General features: G+C 37.8%; 1 protein-coding gene across 1 annotated transcript; it reads right to left on the bottom strand.

The window, feature by feature from the left end:
• Positions 1–3,601: 3,601 nt before the first annotated feature.
• Positions 3,602–19,138, bottom strand: LOC310930222 (long-chain fatty acid transport protein 2-like; the record flags this gene model as incomplete). Its single annotated transcript, XM_083893139.1, has 10 exons — positions 3,602–3,785; positions 5,634–5,764; positions 6,152–6,249; positions 8,246–8,444; positions 8,553–8,643; positions 10,239–10,433; positions 10,546–10,670; positions 10,781–10,939; positions 13,037–13,246; positions 18,661–19,138. 10 exons carry the CDS (start codon positions 19,136–19,138, stop codon positions 3,609–3,611), a joined length of 1,863 nt encoding a protein of 620 aa, XP_083749265.1. The 3' UTR covers positions 3,602–3,608.
• Between the last annotated feature and the right edge of the window lie 535 nt (positions 19,139–19,673).

Below are 19,673 nucleotides of genomic sequence, written 5' to 3'. Positions count from 1 at the left end.
TTCAAAAAAATATTGACAAATTTTGGACAACACAGTATAGTATGACATTTGTCCAATTTTGGATAGAAAAAAATGTTTTCAAAAATTTTTTCAAATTTTGGATGACATACTATAGTATGACGTTTTTGTCAAATTTTGGACCAAATATTTATTTTTTAAAAATGGTCAAATTTTGGATGACATAGTATAGTATGATATTTTCATCAAATTTTGGTCCAAATATATTTCGAAAAAATATTGACAAATTTTGGACGACATAGTATAGTATGACATTTGTCCAATTTTGGATAAAAAAAATGTTTTCAAAGAAATTGTCAAATTTTGGATGACATACTATAGTATGACGTTTTTGTCAAATTTTGGACCAAATAATTTTTTCAAATAAAATGGTCAAATTTTGGATGACATAGTATAGTATGACATTTTCATCAAATTTTGGTCCAAATATATTTCGAAAAAATATTGACAAATTTTGGACGACATAGTATCGTATGACATTAGTCCAATTTTGGATAAAAAAAGTTTTCAATAAAAAATTCAAATTTTGGATTACATACTATAGTATGACGTTTTTGTCAAATTTTGGACCAAATATTTATTTTTTAAAAATGGTCAAATTTTGGATGACATAGTATAGTATGATATTTTCATCAAATTTTGGTCCAAATATATTTCGAAAAAATATTGACAAATTTTGGACGACATAGTATAGTATGACATTTGTCCAATTTTGGATAAAAAAAATGTTTTCAAAGAAATTGTCAAATTTTGGATGACATACTATAGTATGACGTTTTTGTCAAATTTTGGACCAAATAATTTTTTCAAATAAAATGGTCAAATTTTGGATGACATAGTATAGTATGACATTTTCATCAAATTTTGGTCCAAATATATTTCGAAAAAATATTGACAAATTTTGGACGACATAGTATCGTATGACATTAGTCCAATTTTGGATAAAAAAAGTTTTCAATAAAAAATTCAAATTTTGGATTACATACTATAGTATGACGTTTTTGTCAAATTTTGGACCAAATATTTATTTTTTAAAAATGGTCAAATTTTGGATGACATAGTATAGTATGATATTTTCATCAAATTTTGGTCCAAATATATTTCGAAAAAATATTGACAAATTTTGGACGACATAGTATAGTATGACATTTGTCCAATTTTGGATAAAAAAAATGTTTTCAAAAAAATTGTCAAATTTTGGATGACATACTATAGTATGACGTTTTTGTCAAATTTTGGACCAAATAATTTTTTCAGATAAAATGGTCAAATTTTGGATGACATAGTATAGTATGACATTTTCATCAAATTTTGGTCCAAATATATTTCGAAAAAATATTGACAAATTTTGGACGACATAGTATAGTATGACATTTTCATCAAATTTTGGTCCAAATATATTTCAAAAAAATATTGACAAATTTTGGACGACAGTATAGTATGACATTTGTCCAATTTTGGATAAAAAAAATATTTTCAATTTTTTTTTCAAATTTTGGATGACATACTATAGTATGACGTTTTTGTCAAATTTTGGACCAAATATTTATTTTTTAAAAATGGTCAAATTTTGGATGACATAGTATAGTATGACATTTTCATCAAATTTTGGTCCAAATATATTTCGAACAAATATTGACAAATTTTGGACGACATAGTATAGTATGACATTTGTTCAATTTTGGATTAAAAAAATGTTTTCAAAAAAATTGTCAAATTTTGGATGACATACTATAGTATGACGTTTTTGTCAAATTTTGGACCAAATAATTTTTTCAAATAAAATGGTCAAATTTTGGATGACATAGTATAGTATGACACTTTCATCAAATTTTGGTCCAAATATATTTCGAAAAAATATTGACAAATTTTGGACGACATAGTATAGTATGACATTTTTGTCCAATTTTGGATAAAAAATTTTTTTCAAAAAAATGGTCAGTTTGGATGACATACTAAAGTATGACGTTTTTGTCAAATTTTGGACCAAATAATTTTTTCAAATAAAATGGTCAAATTTTGGACGACATAGTATAGTATGACATTTTCATCAAATTTTGGTCCAAATATATTTCGAAAAAATATTGACAAATTTTGGACGACATAGTATAGTATGACATTTTTGTCCAATTTTGGAGAAAAAAAATGTTTTTAAAAAAAATGGTCAAATTTTGGACGACATAGTATAGTCTGGCATTTTCTCAAATTTTAGACCATAAAAAGTTGTAAAAATTGTCCAATTTTGCAAGCCAGCAAAATTGTTGTGTCAACGTTTTTGTCAAATTTTGGACGACATACTATAGTATGACAATTTTTGTCAAATTTTGGACCAAATAAAAAAAAAAATTTAAATACTGGACGACATAGTGTAGTATGACGTTTTTGTCAAATTCTGGACAAATTGTTTTTTTGTTTTTTTTTAAATGTCACATTCTGGAAGACATACTATTGTATGCTGTTTTTGTCAAAATTTGGAAGACAGTATAGTATGACGTTTTTCTGAAATTTTGGACCAAAAAATATATTTTTTTAAAAATGGTCAAGTTTTGGACAACATAGTATTGTATGCTGTTTTTGTCAAATTTTGGAAGACATAGTATCGTATGATGTTTTTTTCACATTTTGGAAGACATAGTATAGTATGATGTTTTTGTCAAATTTTGGACCAATTTTTTTTTCCAAATAAATGGTCAAATCTTGCGTGAAACACAATAACATTCTGTGGTTGTCAAATTTTTTTTTTTTTTTAAAATGGTCACATTTTGGACGACATAGTATGGTATGACGTACTACATAGTATAGTATGTCGTTTTTGTCAAATTTTGGACCAAATTTCTTTTTTCAAAAAATTGTCATATTTTGGACAACATAGTATAGTATGACGTTTTTGTCGAGTTTTGGACCAAAAAAGTGTTTTTCCAAAAAATTGTCAGATTTTGGACGACATAGTATAGTATGACGTTTTTGTCAAATTGTGGACCAAATGTTTTTTATTTTTTTCTAAATGTCAAATTTTGGACGACATAGTATAGTATGATGTTTTTGTCAAATTTCGGACGACATAGTATAGTATGACGTTTTTCTGAAATTTTGGACCAAAAAATATATTTTTTTTAAAATGGTCAAGTTTTGGACGACATAGTATAGTATGACGTTTTTGTCAAATTGTGGACGACAAACTAAAGTATGACTCAAATTGTTCTTGACAAAAAAAGTCATACTTTGGTATGTCTGTCCGAAATTTGACAAAAAGTCATAGGTTATTGTAAAGTGTTACCCAACATAGTACAAGATTATCAAACCCGAATCACAAACTGAGAGAGTGATAAGATCATCAAAGTTTAATCATAAAAAGTGCAACAGTCAGAATTAAGAAGGACATTTACAAAACTGTAGAAGTGAAAAATATGTAATATATATAATATAATAATATATATATTATTATATATGGATTATATAATCCAAAAAAATCTTTCAACATCAGTGTAATGTTTCAAAGTCCCCTGAGATTAGTTGACTGTTTTTAAAAAAAAACTAAAGAACAAAGGTCTGTTAAATATTAGTTAATAGACAAGTTGTTCCATCCTGTGTTAGAGTTTGATTTTCCTGGACACTATTGCTTCGTAGATGTCCTCAGTGAGCGGAACGTAGGTTTTTTCCTCCGCATCGAGGAAGTATATACGGTCTTCGATGTGAGCTGGGTCGAATCCTTCCGCCACCAACTTCACTTTCTTCATTTTGAACGTTCCGGTTAACTCCAGGCAGGCCTGCAGAGGGCAGCGTGACAGATTTAGACACTACTTTTAAGGCAACAACAAAAAAGTGAACACAGTAGAAAACACAAGAAAACTGAACTTACACTGTAACAAAACCAATATACAATCAGTGTTTTCTCTACAGCTGCAACCTTTACATCCAATCAACTAATCACCAAGTTAATGTGGTGATATTTGATGTTTTTCTTTTAATAAAATCAACCACCAGAGGAAACCTGTGCACCACTGGTGGTACACGGACCATAGTTTGAGAACCATAGCTATATAAACATAATATATAGTGCTGTGCAGAAGTCTTAGGCCACCATTAGATTTGTTGTTTTAGCTGCTGCTATAACGACAATAGAGGATCATTATTTCTGTTTCACTTTACTGGAACACATCCAGAAAATATGTATGCAGTTTTTTGTAGTTAAAAAACATCCTCTACAGGTGTCAAGTATTTACAATAACACAGCTCTGTTAATACTGGAGTGGAAAACTTAATTACTGGTAAATCGCATGTTTGTCTTAGTATTTTAAAGAAATATCTGCTGTAAAAAAACGTCTATTACGCTAGGTTTATTCAAGACATGCTTGAGCATCACATGTTGCATGAGTCAAACTCACTGACAGCTCGCCAATATATAAGAGCAGCTTTAAGTCGCATCACTTCATTCCCAATTCACATGATCACAGAATTTGACAGACAGAGAAAAAAACACAAAGCTGGTGCCTGAAATTTTGCACAGTACTGTATATATAGATATACACAATATCTATATCTATACAGTCATGAAGCAGCGTTAATGCTAGTTCCATGAGATACAGCATTCTGTAGTGTTTTGGGACGACACCGTATGTCGTTTTTTTCAAATTTTGGACCAAAATTTGTTTTGCAAAAAAATGGTCAAATCTTGAGCAAATAACGTCATATGCCGTCTTAATCAATATTTGGACGACGTATGACGTTTTTGTCAAATTTTGGACCAAATATTTATTTTTTAAAAATGGTCAAATTTTGGATGACATAGTATAGTATGACATTTTCATCACATTTTGGTCCAAATTTGGATAAAAAAAATGTTTTCAAAACAATTGTCAAATTTTGGATGACATACTATAGTATGACGTTTTTGTCAAATTTTGGACCAAACAATTTTTTCAAATAAAATGGTCAAATTTTGGACGACATAGTATAGTCTGGCATTTTCTCAAATTTTAGACCATAAAAAGTTGTAAAAATTGTCCAATTTTGCAAGACAACAAAACTGTTGTGTCCAAAATTTTACAAAAACGTCATACTGTACTATGTGGTCGAAAATTTGAGAAAAACGTCATACTGTAGTATGTCGTCCAAAATCTGACAATTTCTTAGGAAAAAAATGTGTCCAAAATTTGACAGAAACGTCAAACTATACTAAGAAATTGTCAGATTTCGGACGACATACTATAGTATGACGTTTTTGTCAAATTTTCGACCACATAGTACAGTATGACGTTTTTGTAAAATTTTGGAAGACATACTATAGTATGACGTTTTTCTGAAATTTTGGACCAAAAAATATATTTTTTTAAAAATGGTCAAGTTTTGGACGACATAGTATAGTATGACATTTTTGTCCAATTTTGGATAAAAAAAATGTTTTCAAAAAAATTGACAAATTTTGGATGACATACTATAGTATGACGTTTTTGTCAAATTTTGGACCAAATAATTTTTTCAAATAAAATGGTCAAATTTTGGACGACGTAGAATAGTCTGGCATTTTCTCAAATTTTAGACCATAAAAAGTTGTAAAAATTGTCCAATTTTGCAAGACAACAAAATTAGAGCATAGAAACATAAACGAGTGTTACCTGAATTCTGATGAATCGAGGTCTTGCGTAGGCAGGGAGGTAGTTAGCAACCTGTTTGTAAACATCCGAACAGTCGAGCTCTTCTCCGTCTTGCAGAGTGACAGCAGCCATGCCGATGCGTCCTTCATGACCTATTCACACACACACAGATGATTTATTCACACGCTGTGAACTCAGTGTGTGACGAAAACATATCTGTTACACTGTCAAACGAGTGTCGAACGTCGATTAACACGACTCGCACACTGTAGACAGGAAGTGATTTGTTTCATATGAAGGCAGACAGAAGCGACAGCAGGACTGAACTAGTAGACGGCTGGAAACAGGTCGGAGCGTGAATGTAGACACAAAAACGGGGCCCGCAAAAAGTTACTGAACTACTGCTGATAGTATTGCTTGACAGAGCACATTTTCAGTGTCAAATAATGACATAATTTCTGTTCATAAACACGCAGAACAATCACAACAAACAAACTTTCATTTAATTTCCACGAAACTATTTATTCGAGAGTTTTCACCTTCAACTTTCACACCATAGACGTTTGCCTCCGAAATGCAATGAGCCATCGTGAGAATGTCTGACACCTCAGACGTTGCAACGTTTTCTCCTTTCCACCTGGAAACAAAGACACAGAAACAGTGTTTATGTTAAAGGGGTCATATTATACCCTATTTCTCCAAGTTAACCTAGTTCCCTGGTGTCCTTATGAACATGTCTGTGACATGCTTTGGTCAAAATACCACAAGGATGAAGAACCACAGCAGTTCAATCACCCTGACAAAACAGCCCTGTTCACAACACTCCGTTTAGTAGTATCTCTTAAAGGTACAATGTGTAGTATTTATGGGTTTATATAACCCAAAATCCACTTTTTTATACATATTATGTGCTCCTGCATTGTCTAGTCGCTGTATAATAGTTTTTGTTTCATTTTCGTAGTGTTTCAAAAAGTTATGTAAAATAACATGACCGCGGACCGCGTCTCGCTGCTAATAGCCACTGTTAGCAGCGAGACGCCATGTTTCTACCGGAGCCTGTAAGGACAAACGCGAGAGAACAAATCAAGCGTCTCTTTACTTGTAGCTGAAGTCCCGCCTCCACTCTCTCCGCTTCGTCTGCTACGGCCGCGGTAGCTCCGCCCTCTCCCTCGCCTCACGAACCTCATCTGCTAACACGGAGAAAGACGACGAGGACGACATTTGACCAGCTGAGGATACCGTACGTAGCGCTCAGGGAAGGGAGGGGGTGAGCAGAGGAGCAGGTCTTTGTTGTAAAACTCAGCCTCTCCTCTAGATGGCACTATAAACTACTTATTTCCCCTTTAAAAAAAAAGTCCACCTTAAAAAAAAAAAAAAAAAAAGTAAAGCAAAACTTAAAGGTGAAGTAAGTAGTTTATAGTGCCATCTAGAGGAGAGGCTGAAATTTACAACAACAAACTGCTCCTCTGCTCACCCCCTCCCTTCCCTGAGCGCTACGGTGTCCTCAGCCGGTCAAATGTCGTCCTCGTCGTCTTTCTCCGTGTCAGCAGATGAGGTTCGTGAGGCGAGGGAGAGGGCGGAGCTACCGCGGCCGTAGCAGACGAAGCGGAGAGAGAGGAGGCGGGACTTCCGCTACAAGTTAAGCGACACTTGATTTGTTCTCTCGCGTTTGTCCTTACAGGCTCCCGTAGAAACATGGCGTCTCTCTGCTAACAGTGGCTATGCAACCGCGGCCCGCGACCGTGTTATTTTACATGACTTTTTGAAACACTACGAAAATGAAACAAAAACTATTATACAGCGACTAGACAATGCAGGAGCACATAATATGTATAAAAAGGTGGATTTTGGGTTATATAAACCCATAAATACTACACATTGTCCCTTTAAGGGACAGGAAATGACATCCACCACAGAGGCTACTGGGAGCTAACAGCAGTTAGCATTTGGAAAAGTGATCATTAGCAGGCTCTAGCAGGCACATTGGTGTCATATATAACATGTATCCACTGGACAGATAAATCCTCTGAGGCTGGAAGTTTGTGTAGAACTCTGTGCTGCACTGTGGAGCCAAGAATAGAACTTTTCACAGACTTCACGGACTACTTCCAGTTTTCGTGTACCGTTGCCCTCGCCAGCACTCTCACTTGCTTTACGGACAAAGCGGAGCTCCACGAGACAACAATTCCAGGAATTTAGCATCTTGTGACGTCCCAGTGAGCGCAGAAGTCAACAATGCGTGTTTTATCTCCTGTACTTAAGACTGAGGAGGAGCACAAAAACATGAGTGAGTCATCATTTTTCACACTTTGATGACTGATAGGACCTCCAGAGTCCCAAATATAAGGATTTAAATGATTAAAAAGTTGATTTTGCATAATATGTCCCCTTTAAATAAACCACGATGACTTTCACTGAAAACAACAGAACAAATTAATTAATAAAAAACTGACAAAAACAGTGAAGTCACACCACAACAGTAGTAAAGTTACACTAGTAAACAGTTTTTATGCTGCTTTAAAATGTGTGGCATGAATGTTACCATCATCAATGACCACACAGCGAGTGCAGTTTGAGCTTAGCGAGGGTTTTTAGAGCAGGTGTCAAGGATATAATGAGTGACAACAACTTGCCTGAATGTGTCACCAACTCGATCCTGGAAGTAGACAAAGTTCTCGTGGTCAAACAGAAGCAAATCTCCCGTGTTGAAGTAAAGGTCGCCCTTCTTTAACACGTTGCGGAGCCTCTTCTTCTCCGTCTGCTGATTGTTCCCGGCGTAGCCAACGAACGGAGACCTCTGCGTTATCTTTCCCACCAAGAGTCCCGTTTCACCTGATAGAAACAGCACATTTTTACTTTTTATGAATTGTAACCAGTTATGTTTAAGATTTTAGCCTCAAAAGACAAAAGTGGGTCGCGTTGCAGAGCGTGTCGACTCACCTATGGCTGCTTTGACGCACAGACCTTCAGAGTTCCTGATTGGCTCCTCCTTCTCAATGTCAAACTTGATCAAAGCGTGAGGAAAGAAAAACTTGACGGGAGAAAGAAAAACACAACAAACTGCATCAAGCCTGAGTGCACAGCTAAACAGTGATGGTAACATGTTCACCCCAAAACATACTGGTGTCTAGTAGGATTATTATTATTATTATTATTATGCCTCGGGAAGCCTCATTGAGAATAAAACTCTTTTTCACACCAGGGTCTTTGCCAAGACAGACAGCAGCACATTTGACAGCAAAACTGCTCTCTAAGACTGAGCTGATGATTTGAGATGATGAAGCATTAGAGTGGAGTGTATGGAAGTAAATCTGTGCCATCTGAGTAATTCGAATTTCTAACACTGAATTGTTTTGCATCGAAATTAGACTTTGAATTTTAAAAACCATCAAATTTCAAGCACTGTTTTTTTTTTGTCATTCATTTTTTTTTCAACGTTGAAATACATTCAGTTGCAAAAAATTCGATGTCTCAAAAAATTCAGTTGCAAAAAATTCAATGTCTCAAAAAATTCAGTCTCAAAAAATTCACTTGCAAAAATTCAGTCGCAAAAAATTCACTTGCAAAAACATCAGTTAATATCCAGGTCACCAGAGAGAAGCAATCGATCCCTGTCTCAATTCTTAACTGATGTTTTTGCAAGTGAATTTTTTGCGACTGAATTTTTGCAAGTGAATTTTTTGAGACATTGAATTTTTTGCAACTGAATTTTTTGAGACATCGAATTTTTTGCAACTGAATTTTTTGAGACATCAAATTTTTTTACACTGAATTTTTTGAGACATCAAATTTTTTTACACTGAATTTATTTCAACGTTGAAAAAAAGTGAATGGCAAAAAAAAACAGTGCTTGAAATTTGATGGTTTTTAAAATTCAAAGTCTAATTTCGATGCAAAAAAATTCAGTGTTAGAAATTCGAATTCAAACTCAGATGGCACAGATTTACTTCCATAGGAGTGCCTTTTAAGCCAATTCACTACTGACTTATGGGAAAAAATATATAACATAAAGCATTTCCGCACCAAAATATCAAGCAAAGTAGTGGAATCCATAGAAATCTGCATCTATACTGACGAAAACTGACTGTTCTGCCTTTTTAATGGCGTTATCAGTTACCTGCTCCTCTGTATTGAATAATATCAAGAGTCTTTAGTACGAAGCTGCACATGTGCTGTTCCTGCAAATATTTCACAATAAAAGCCTTAATGAAAAAAAAGAATAGAAATGGTGTTTTGTTTGTGACACGAGCGACAGATAAATACAGTGATGAGCTGAGCGGGGGGGGGAATGGACTTCTGTACGGAATGCATTAATTAACTCATTCATTCATCTTCTACCGCTTTATCCTCCACATGAGTGTCGCTGGTGCCGATCGCAGCCGACATAGAGCGAAAGGCAGGTCACACCCTGGACGGGTCACAGTCCATCACAGGGACACATAGAGACAAACAACCATCCACTCTCACACTTATGGTCAATTTAGGGTGACCAACTCGTCTAATCCCAAATCTGCATGTCTTTATTTCAGTGGTAATTTAAACCTATGTGAAATAAATGTCTGTAGAACAGTTTGCGTCAGTCCGTCCAAACTGCTGCCGTGTCTGAAAACAGTTTCCTCCACCTACCCGTTGGAGGAAATTGACCCGTCCCACAGCACCGATCTTGGACGTGTAGTTAATGAAGCCGATGTTCCCCTCTGTGGCGGCGTACAGCTCCCTGACTTGAATGTCGCCGAAGCGATCGAGGAACTCTGTCCAGACGTCCGTCCTGACGCCGTTTCCAATGGCAATCTTCACTTTGTGGCTCTTGTCGTTGTCTCTCTGTAAACAGTGATACCGGTTTTCTGGTTGACTGAGATGCAATTCACAAAACGTGCACAGTTACAACCGTCACTGGGTGAATTCACGACTGGTGGGTGTAGTTTTCTGTCACCTTGGGTGTGTTGCAGAGGTAGCGCATCGTTTCGCCGATGTACTGCATCACTGTCACGTTATATTTCCTGCAGTCGTCCCAAAACTGAGAGGCAGAGAACTTTCTCCTCAGAATAATGGTCATACCTGCAATCCACATCAACACAATCAACTTCTTCTTCTTCTTCTGATCCAAAACCAGGAGTTTAATGTGTGTTTTTTTCTCGTTCTCGTGAGAGGATTATGAGTCACGTTACCTCTCTCGATGGCGCCGACCATCCCGATGAGGAAGCCTGCGCTGTGATAGAGAGGAAGGTTGATGTAGAAAATGTCCTCTGCTGTGATTCCACATGCTGCCTGGATGAAGGAGGCGGCCCACACTTTCTCATGGGAGACGACAGCTGCTTTAGGCAAACCTGCCAGAGTGAAGCGCTAATGAATCATCGTGTGTTATTGAAAACAGAAACATGCACCAGGGATCGATGACTTTCCACCAGAGAGACAAACCAAAAACACGCCCACTTGCTGCAGAATGAGCCACGTATCTGCTGTTAAAGCATACCTTTTTTTTGAAAGCTGCACTAACTTATTTCTTTGTCAACATTTCATGGAAATGCATAATTTTCTGACTATTGTTTGGACGGAATCACTCTCACTATGTCACTCTCTCAAGCTGCACTGGCTCCCTGTTAAATACCACATCTGCTTAAGAGTTCAAAGGTCTTGAAGCGGCTCCTCCTTCACTTTCACATTCACCTCCTCCTTCGACTCTCTCATCCCTGGCTCCACACTATGGACCAGAGGGTCTTCACACCCTGTGAAACGCCCTCACATTAAACACAGAGTTCTGCTGCAAATAGTCTCCAAGTCAAAACAATAATGGAAGAGCCAGTTCGATGAAGACGTGGTGGATCATTGTCGTCTCTTTGATTCAGCAGAACACGCAGCAAACAACACTGACAAATAACATTTAACAAAAAAGAAAAGAAAAAGACAGCACACTGGGAAACTCCTACACTCTTAGAAATAAAAGTGCTAAGTAGAACCATATATGGTTCTTCTGCTTGTCCTCATAGGAGAACCCTTTTGGAGGTTTCCACCAAGAACCCTTTAAAACGCTTTATTCGGGAAAGGGTTTTTAAAGGGTTCTCTGGATCAAAATGGTTCTTACTGGAACCATTAGTGTTACCAAGAACCCTTGAAAAAAAGGTTTTTCAGAAGCAAATGGTTCCAGGTAGAACCTCAGCCCTTGTAGAAGAGCCTTTTTGGAACCCTTATTTCTAAGAGTGTAGTACTAGACATTTCATAGAGGGTTTGAAGTGGAAGTTTTAGCACAGAGGAATAAAGTGAGTCATTCAATAGCACTTTGAACTTTGATTATAAATAGGGATTACTAGGGATTAAAGAGTGAAACTCAACTACTCAACTGAATCTTGTTATATTGCATAATATATCTTTAAGCCTGACCAAGTCACAGCTTCTTAGAAAAGTCTTTCTCCCAAATTTTAACCCAGTTCTGGTTTGTGTTGTTTTACTGCTCGTATTATTTTAAAACGTAATTGTTTATTCTGCGATAAAATGTATTATGATTGATATTAATATTACTCTTACTACCACAGAGTAATGTTTTCAGCAAAAACAAATATGGAAACCATGGCGCTGAGGTTTCTCTAGGTTTGATGCAGACAGACAGGAAACAAGAGTCAAATGTCTTGTGATTAAACTGTTAAAGTCTTAGTTTGACAGAGTTCAGCACTATGGTTTCCGTATTTAAGAAAGTAGTGTACTTACATCATCACTCTTTCAATCTGTAGCAGTCCGTATTTCTATTCAAAGTTCAAAGTGACTCACTTTATTCCTCTGTGCTAAAACCTCCACTTCAAACTGGAAATGTCTAGTACTACACTCTTAGAAATAAGGGTTCCAAAAGGGTTCTTTTACAAGGCCTGAGGTTCTACCTAGGTTCTACCTGGAACCATTTGCTTCTCAAAGAAAGGGTTTTTTCAAGGGTTCTTGGTAACACTAACGGTTCCAGTAAGAACCACATTGATCCAGAGAACCCTTTAAAACCCCTTTCCTGAATAAAGGGTTTTAAAAGGGTTCTTGGTGGAACCCTCCAAAAGGGTCCTCCTATGAGGACAAGCCGAAGAACCTTATATGGTTCTACTTAGCATGTTTATTTCTAAGAGTGTAGTAGTCTTCTTGATGTCTAAATTGTTAGCGAACACATTCAGAATACATACAAATCCAATTGTTCACAGCTTGTTGTGCTGCAGGAGAATCTCCAGAGTGACTTCTGTGCACATTTACTTTCACATATTCAGTGAAGTTCATAGAGTTCCGTGTACTTTATGTCTGAAAGCAGCTTCACTCCACAAAACTGAAAGTCTCAGCAGAGACAGGAAGAAAAACAAATACAGAAGTGATTCACGATAACCCTGTCCAAGGGAAGTTTTGCTGGATCAGTTCTCGCTGTATTCACTCGTTTTAAATAAAAATGATTCCTGCTTTACCTGTGGTGCCTGACGTGTAGATGTACAGAGCCGTGCTCTTGATATTGATGTCGGCTCTGAGGTCTGGGGACAGAGGCTGATCTGAGGCCTCGGCGATCTGCTCGGACAAGGAGTCGATGCCCTGGATGCCACAGCTTTTGGACAGCAGATAGACGCGGATGCCCTGCTCTCTGAGCGTCGGCAGCACCTCCTCCACGGCGTCCAGCAGCTCTGCAAACACAAGAGGAACATTCAGACTGCTGCGTTACACAATGCTGCGCACACAGTGAAGGCCTGCATCGTGTTACCTCAGCTCCCACTGGGACACGAGCACATGGTCTCAGCCGGGAGACTCCATGCAAGAGAGAGAGAAACTTAGGTTTCCTCAAATAACCCTGGTTTCCTGGAGTAAATGTGGGGCAAACACTAAAAAACTAAATAGAGAGAAGCCTTTAAAAACACTGCTGAGTTTTTTTTAAAAAGGTTTGGTTGCATTAAACAGAACAGAGGAGACATTCATTAATGAACACATGAGTATGTATATGTTTCACAAATTTGTGTTTCACAGTTTTTAGTTGCACATGTTGACTCAAACAAAACAAAAAAACATTTCAAATCATTTCAATGGGATTTCATTTCAGTTTGTGTCCACTTTGATTTAAGCCCATAATCCCATGTGACATTCAGAGCTGCTGACTAAAACAAAGTGATCATTTACAGCATATTTGCTTAATCCACAGCTGTCTATTAACCCACAACTACTACACTACTAGTCCATAAATACATTTAAATTGAGTCATCGGTGTCTCTTTGGAGGAACTAAGAGATGATTCAATCTGAGGAGTGAACGGGGCTCCAACGACACACTGATCCAACTGGTAACCACTGGTTTGACTGGTTTAACTCCAGCACTGTCACAACTCAAAGTATCTGTGTTGCATTAAAATGAAGCTGGAACTGCTGTGATACATGGATTAACCATTGACTAACATGCATATAAGTAGCATACTAGCCCTTTATTAGTAAATACTAAGCACGTATTATCACCTTATGCTGAAAAATCTTAATTCATGTCATAATAGAGGTAGAATAATGTTATGTAGAATAAGGTGTTAATACGTGCTTAATGATTACTAATAAAGGGCTAGTATGCTACTCATATATGTTAATAAGCACCTAGTTAATGATGAATATGTGTTCCCTAATCCAAAGTGTTACCCATTGTTCTCCACTGTTCCTCAAAACCTTGAGAGCAAAACTCCCTCACAAACTTCAATTGACATGTTAAACATATTCTAAAAAGTTACCAAAAAAAGTACATATTAAACAATTTTTAAATGAACCTGGTAAAGTAAAAAAAAAAAAAAAACATAGACATTTTTTAATATTATTTTAAATGAGGTTTCTTACGTGAAAGGTCCCATATTATGCTAAATCAACCTTTTAATAATTTTAATCCTTATATTTAGGACTCCGGACTCATTGGGACGTCACAATGCGCCAAATTCCTGGAATTGTTGTCTCGCTGAGCTCCGCTTTGTCCGTAAAAAAACATGCGAGAGTGCTGGCGAGGGCGACTGTATCCGAAAACCGGAAGTAGTCCGCGAAGTCCACGAAACATTCTATTCTTGTCTCCACAGTGCAGCACAGAGTTCTACACAAACTTCCAGCCTCAGAGGATTTATCTGTCCAGTGGATACATGTTATATATGACGGCAATGTGCCTGCTAGAGCCTGCAAATGATCACTTTTCCAAATGCTAACTGCTGTTAGCTCCCAGTAGCCTCTGTGGCTGATGTCATTTCCTGGCCCTTAAGTTTCGTTTTAATATTTTTTAAGGTGGACCTAAAGAGATACTACTAAACCGAGTGTTGTGAACAGGGTTGTTTTGTTCAGGGTGATTGAACTGCTGTGGTGCTTCATCCTTATGGTATTTTGACCAAAGTATGTCACAGACGTGCATAAGGACACCAGGGAACTAAGTTTACTTGGAGAAATCGGGTAAAATATTCTTTAAAGTCCTTTAAAGCGGAACTAGACCGGAAGTTCCTATTATCGCTGTATTTTTGGTGTGTATCTGGGTCATTACCTTGTTTATGAAGCCTGACGGTTCGAAACAAACAGTTCAGCCATTGCTGAGAACGTTGTGTTTTATTGTAATCTCGGGGCTCAACGAGATCACTGAAAATCCCGTAATAGTTACGTACATCCGGTTACGTGCATTGAACCGCAGAAGAAGAATAACGTCCGGGACTCCGGGTCAAAGGTCGTCAAAGGGACTGCGGCGGGGAGTCGTGAAGAAGCTATTTTTAAACACTGTTAAAACAATGTTTTGATAATGAGGAGCAGTGCATCCGCCGTTCCAGAGGGGGGCGCTGCGCTTCTGAGAACGGATGTGCTGGATAGTACTGGCCAATCACAAGACTCTGTCTTCTGGGGGTGAAAGTTCACTCTGAAATCTCGCAGCAGAAAAACACTGTCAGAAAAAAGTTAATATATGTAAGTAGACCTCCATAACTAACATTTATGTGCAACAGGACCACTCTATGTGACCTTTAAAGTCCACCATTATCCTGATAATGTAAATTCCCTTACGTTCAACTTGTGACCTTTAATACTTTTACAAGGAAGGAGTGAGGAATAAGAAGGAGGCAGTAATGCAACACTATAGATGCTATCTACACTGTTTTAAGCACATTTTCCTTTCACCTAAAGTGGAAAAACAAAGAAAAATATTGCGTCACATTGAAGCGTTTATGCTTCAAGGTGAGTTGAGTGCAACGGTTTCCACAAATAAAACCTAAAGAAACAGAATCATGTGACCGTACTGTGCCTGTCTCTCTCTTCCACATGTTACTGTACTGGAAAGTTAGCTGAAACAGTAGATTCAGTGAGTGAGAGGAGGTTTGTCTGGATTGATAAAGAAACCACAACAACCGCCACGTGGTGGAAGAAGCAAGAAATGAAATGAATAAAAGCAGAAATGAAACACAACCATGTAAAAATAACAGCTGACACTTTTATTTGCCTTATCACGTTGTGCCTTGTTGTGACACAGACTCACTTGAGTATCTGCAAATATTCATGTGACGGCAGTTTATGCAAAAACAGATAAATACCCTTTGTCTTTCATTAGTCTTTTTTATTCTTGGGAATGTGATTGTTCAGGATTGTGCTGCTGTTGTTGTTTTTATCTACCCGGGTCACATCAGGGTGAAGATCAGTGGTGAGCACAACATCTTTTACAGCATCAGCTGTTATCTCCAACACTGACATTATCCTATACAGCACTGAATGTCATGTCCTCTAAGGACCTTGTCATAACGAACATAATTTTCTGATTGGAAGGACAAACTTCCGAGAGCATCTTATAGAAACGCTGCATCACTTTTCCCTTTCACTCAGAAACCATCAATCTTTTAAGTCTACATTTTGCTTTAGAGGCCACATGTGAATGGCATAGTGCCCGTAGGTCACTTCCTCATGTTTTGAACTTTAGTGTGCGTTCGTGTTGTCAGAGACTGCTTGACAACAGGCAAGGCGGGCAAATGCTTGGGGGGCCCAAGGGCAGAAGGGGGCCCCCCCGAGGGCTGACCAACTTTGAATCTATACAGCAGTGACAAAGGCACAGAAACTCCCTAAAGAGGCTCCACACCCAGCTCTTGTTCTGATCTTTATCTGCTGTCTAGAATTCTATTTCTGAATAAGTTTTCGATGTCTATTGTTAAAAAGATCATTAGAGAAGTGTATGGTATTCACTTTTTCTTTTTTTGAAGAGATTTTTTTTCAGGTCTGTTTTTATGAGATTTTTGGGGGGGTCTGTTTTTACCAGATTGCCTTCAACGGAAGCTGGCGACGAGAAGCTCCAGGACGATCATGTAGCCCTCACGTCCAGTCGGCCTGCCTGACCCTGTACGCTGCTAACATATGTAAATAATAAAAGAAATGCTGTTACAACGTCCGCCATTTATTTTCATCGTGCTGGATGAGGAACTGAAAACTGAAGACATTCCTTTCACTGGATATCAAAGTGGGACATCTTTGCTTTCAGTTCAGCGATCGAGACACAGGAAGCTTCCCCACCATCAAATTCACTCAGAAAAATCTCTTAAAAACCTTTTCAAAAGTTTAGGTGAATGCAATATGTTTCCGTAGATAACAATGTAAACGTTTGAAATAAAACTGTATTATTTATTATATAAAGCTGATGAATGCTGGTTGGAGGGGTTTCTGTGAGACTCTGGAACAGAGGTCACCAACCTTCCTGAGACCGAGAGCTAACCTGAAGGATACGGAGGGTTATGCTACCATGCTAACATGTTATGCAATTAACCATTTAAATGATGAATATTATTATGCATTCAATTGCATACACATTAATTCCAGTGCTTACTCCTAATGATGTGACACACAGTGATATTTTGTTTGAGTACCGAGTACTGAGTGATCGTATGGATACATGCAAGTGACCCCTGCTCTAGAATCAACTCTGGTGTTGTGAGAGGACTCTTTAGTGCACGTGTGAAACTCATGGCCCGGGGCCCAGATGTGGCCCACCACGTCATTTTATGTGGCCCGCGAGTGATTAATTGGTCTTAAAAAATCAGTGTTAAAATAGGTCTATGCTGCTTTAAGGGGTGCGTGGACCATAAACTACATTTCCCACAATGCATGGAGATTTCGTTACCCGCAAAATGACGGCACCGCCACTAGATCGGAGTGTGTCATTGTATATGCATCGTGTGACCAGTGAAATTGAATAAGTAATCTATACAGAAAGTTATTTATCAATATGTTATTTTACATTATATTTGGTTACATTTAGTTACATTTATTCTGTATGACAGTTACATCTGACCCTTTAAGGGGTAACCGTTATGCTGATGTGACCCTCAGTGAAAATGAGTTTGACACCCCTGCTTTAGTGCATGGGGTACTTGTCCATTAGGGCACAGAGGGGCGATTGCCCACTGGTGAAGATGCATGAGTGTGTGTGTGTGTGTGTGTGTGTGTGTGTGTTCTTGTACTTGTGGCATACTGAGGACCAGTGAGGGTTTTTAACCAACAAAATGAGGTCATTTTTACGGAGTGAGCACATTTTGGCCGGTCCTCACTTTGTTTTCATTGAAATCACTTCCTTAGGTTGCTATAACATGATATACTCAGTTTGTCAAAAAAAATATATATATTTTTATAGTATAGTATAGTATGACTTTTTTTTCAAATTTTGGACCATTTTTTTATCAAATTTTTTTTTTCAACTTTTGGACGACATAGTATAGTATGACGTTTTTGTCAAATTTTCAACCAAAATGTTTTGGTCAAAATGTTCTTTTAATTTTGGTCGACATAGTATAGTATGACATTTTTGTCAAATTTTGGACCAAAATTTAATAAAATAAATAATCGAAAAAGTTTTCCAGCCCTTTTTGCTCTGGGGCTCCACCTGCAGACATTTTATGGTACTGCAACCAGTAGTTCTATATAGATGTCATTCATGAAGTAGATATTTGGTGGAAATGCTGGTCCTGACTTTGTCAGCAACCCAGTCCTCAGTATGCAGCAAGTACACGAATGTGTGTGTGTGTGTGTGTGTGTGTGTGTGTGTGTGTGTGTGTGTGTGTGTGTGTGTGTGTGTGACTGACCTGCAGAGGAGATGATGACTTTAGCTCCACAGCAGGAGAAACAGTGCAGCAGAGACTTGGACCTGATGTTGAAGTTAAGCAGAGCAGCAACACAGCCCAGTTTGGACAAACCGAGCCAAGTCCATATGAACGAGGGTTCGTTCGGGAGAAACATGGCCACAGTGTCGCCCTCCTTCAGCTGAGCTGCAGCCTGCAGCGCTCGCGCCACTTTGCTGCTCTGTTTGTCCACTTCGCCATAAGAAATCTCGCGACCTTCGAAGTGCACAAAGGTCTTCGCGGGGTGTCTCCTCGCTGCGTCCAAGAAGCAGTCGAGGATGCTGTAGAAGGGCTTGTTTTTCTTGTACTTGACGAGTCTGGCACCGAGTTTGAGGCTCCTCAGCATGTACGCGCAGTCTGCGTCAAAGTACGGGAAAAGTGTTTTGAGGAAAGAGAAGGACAGGATGGCCAGGCCGAGCAACACAGTGAACCAGATGTACATGTTTGCAGCTCCCTGAGCTGAGCTCAACTCATCCAGCCACAACACAGACACACACACACACACACACACACACAGAGAGAGAGAGGGAGGGACACACACACACACACAGGGACAGAGGGTGTGGAAACAGTGAAATTAGTGTCAAAGTTCACCCACTCTGTACTGTGGGCGGTGACCAGTCACTCAGTGTCATCATGTTTACACCTCATTTACTTCTCATCATTATTATCATCTATGAATCACACACACACACACACACACACACATTCTTGTACTTGCTGCATACTGAGGACCAGCATTTCCACTTTAAAAATCAACACAATTACAATTATCTACTTCATGAATGACATCTACAAAGAACTACTGGTTGCAGTACCATAAAATGTCCTCAGGTGGAGCCCCAGAGCAAAAAGTCATAAAGTCATAAAGGTCATACTATACTTTGTCTTCCAAAATTAGAAAAAAAAATTTGACCCAAAATTAAAAAAAAAAATGTTGATCCAATATTTGAACAAAAATGTTGACCAAAATTTTG

The sequence above is a fragment of the Microchirus variegatus genome, assembly GCF_963457635.1.
Source record: "Microchirus variegatus genome assembly, chromosome: 8".
Lineage (NCBI taxonomy): Eukaryota > Metazoa > Chordata > Actinopteri > Pleuronectiformes > Soleidae > Microchirus > Microchirus variegatus.
Note: the sequence above shows the minus strand (reverse complement) of the source record. Positions and strands in the feature narration are given on the sequence as shown.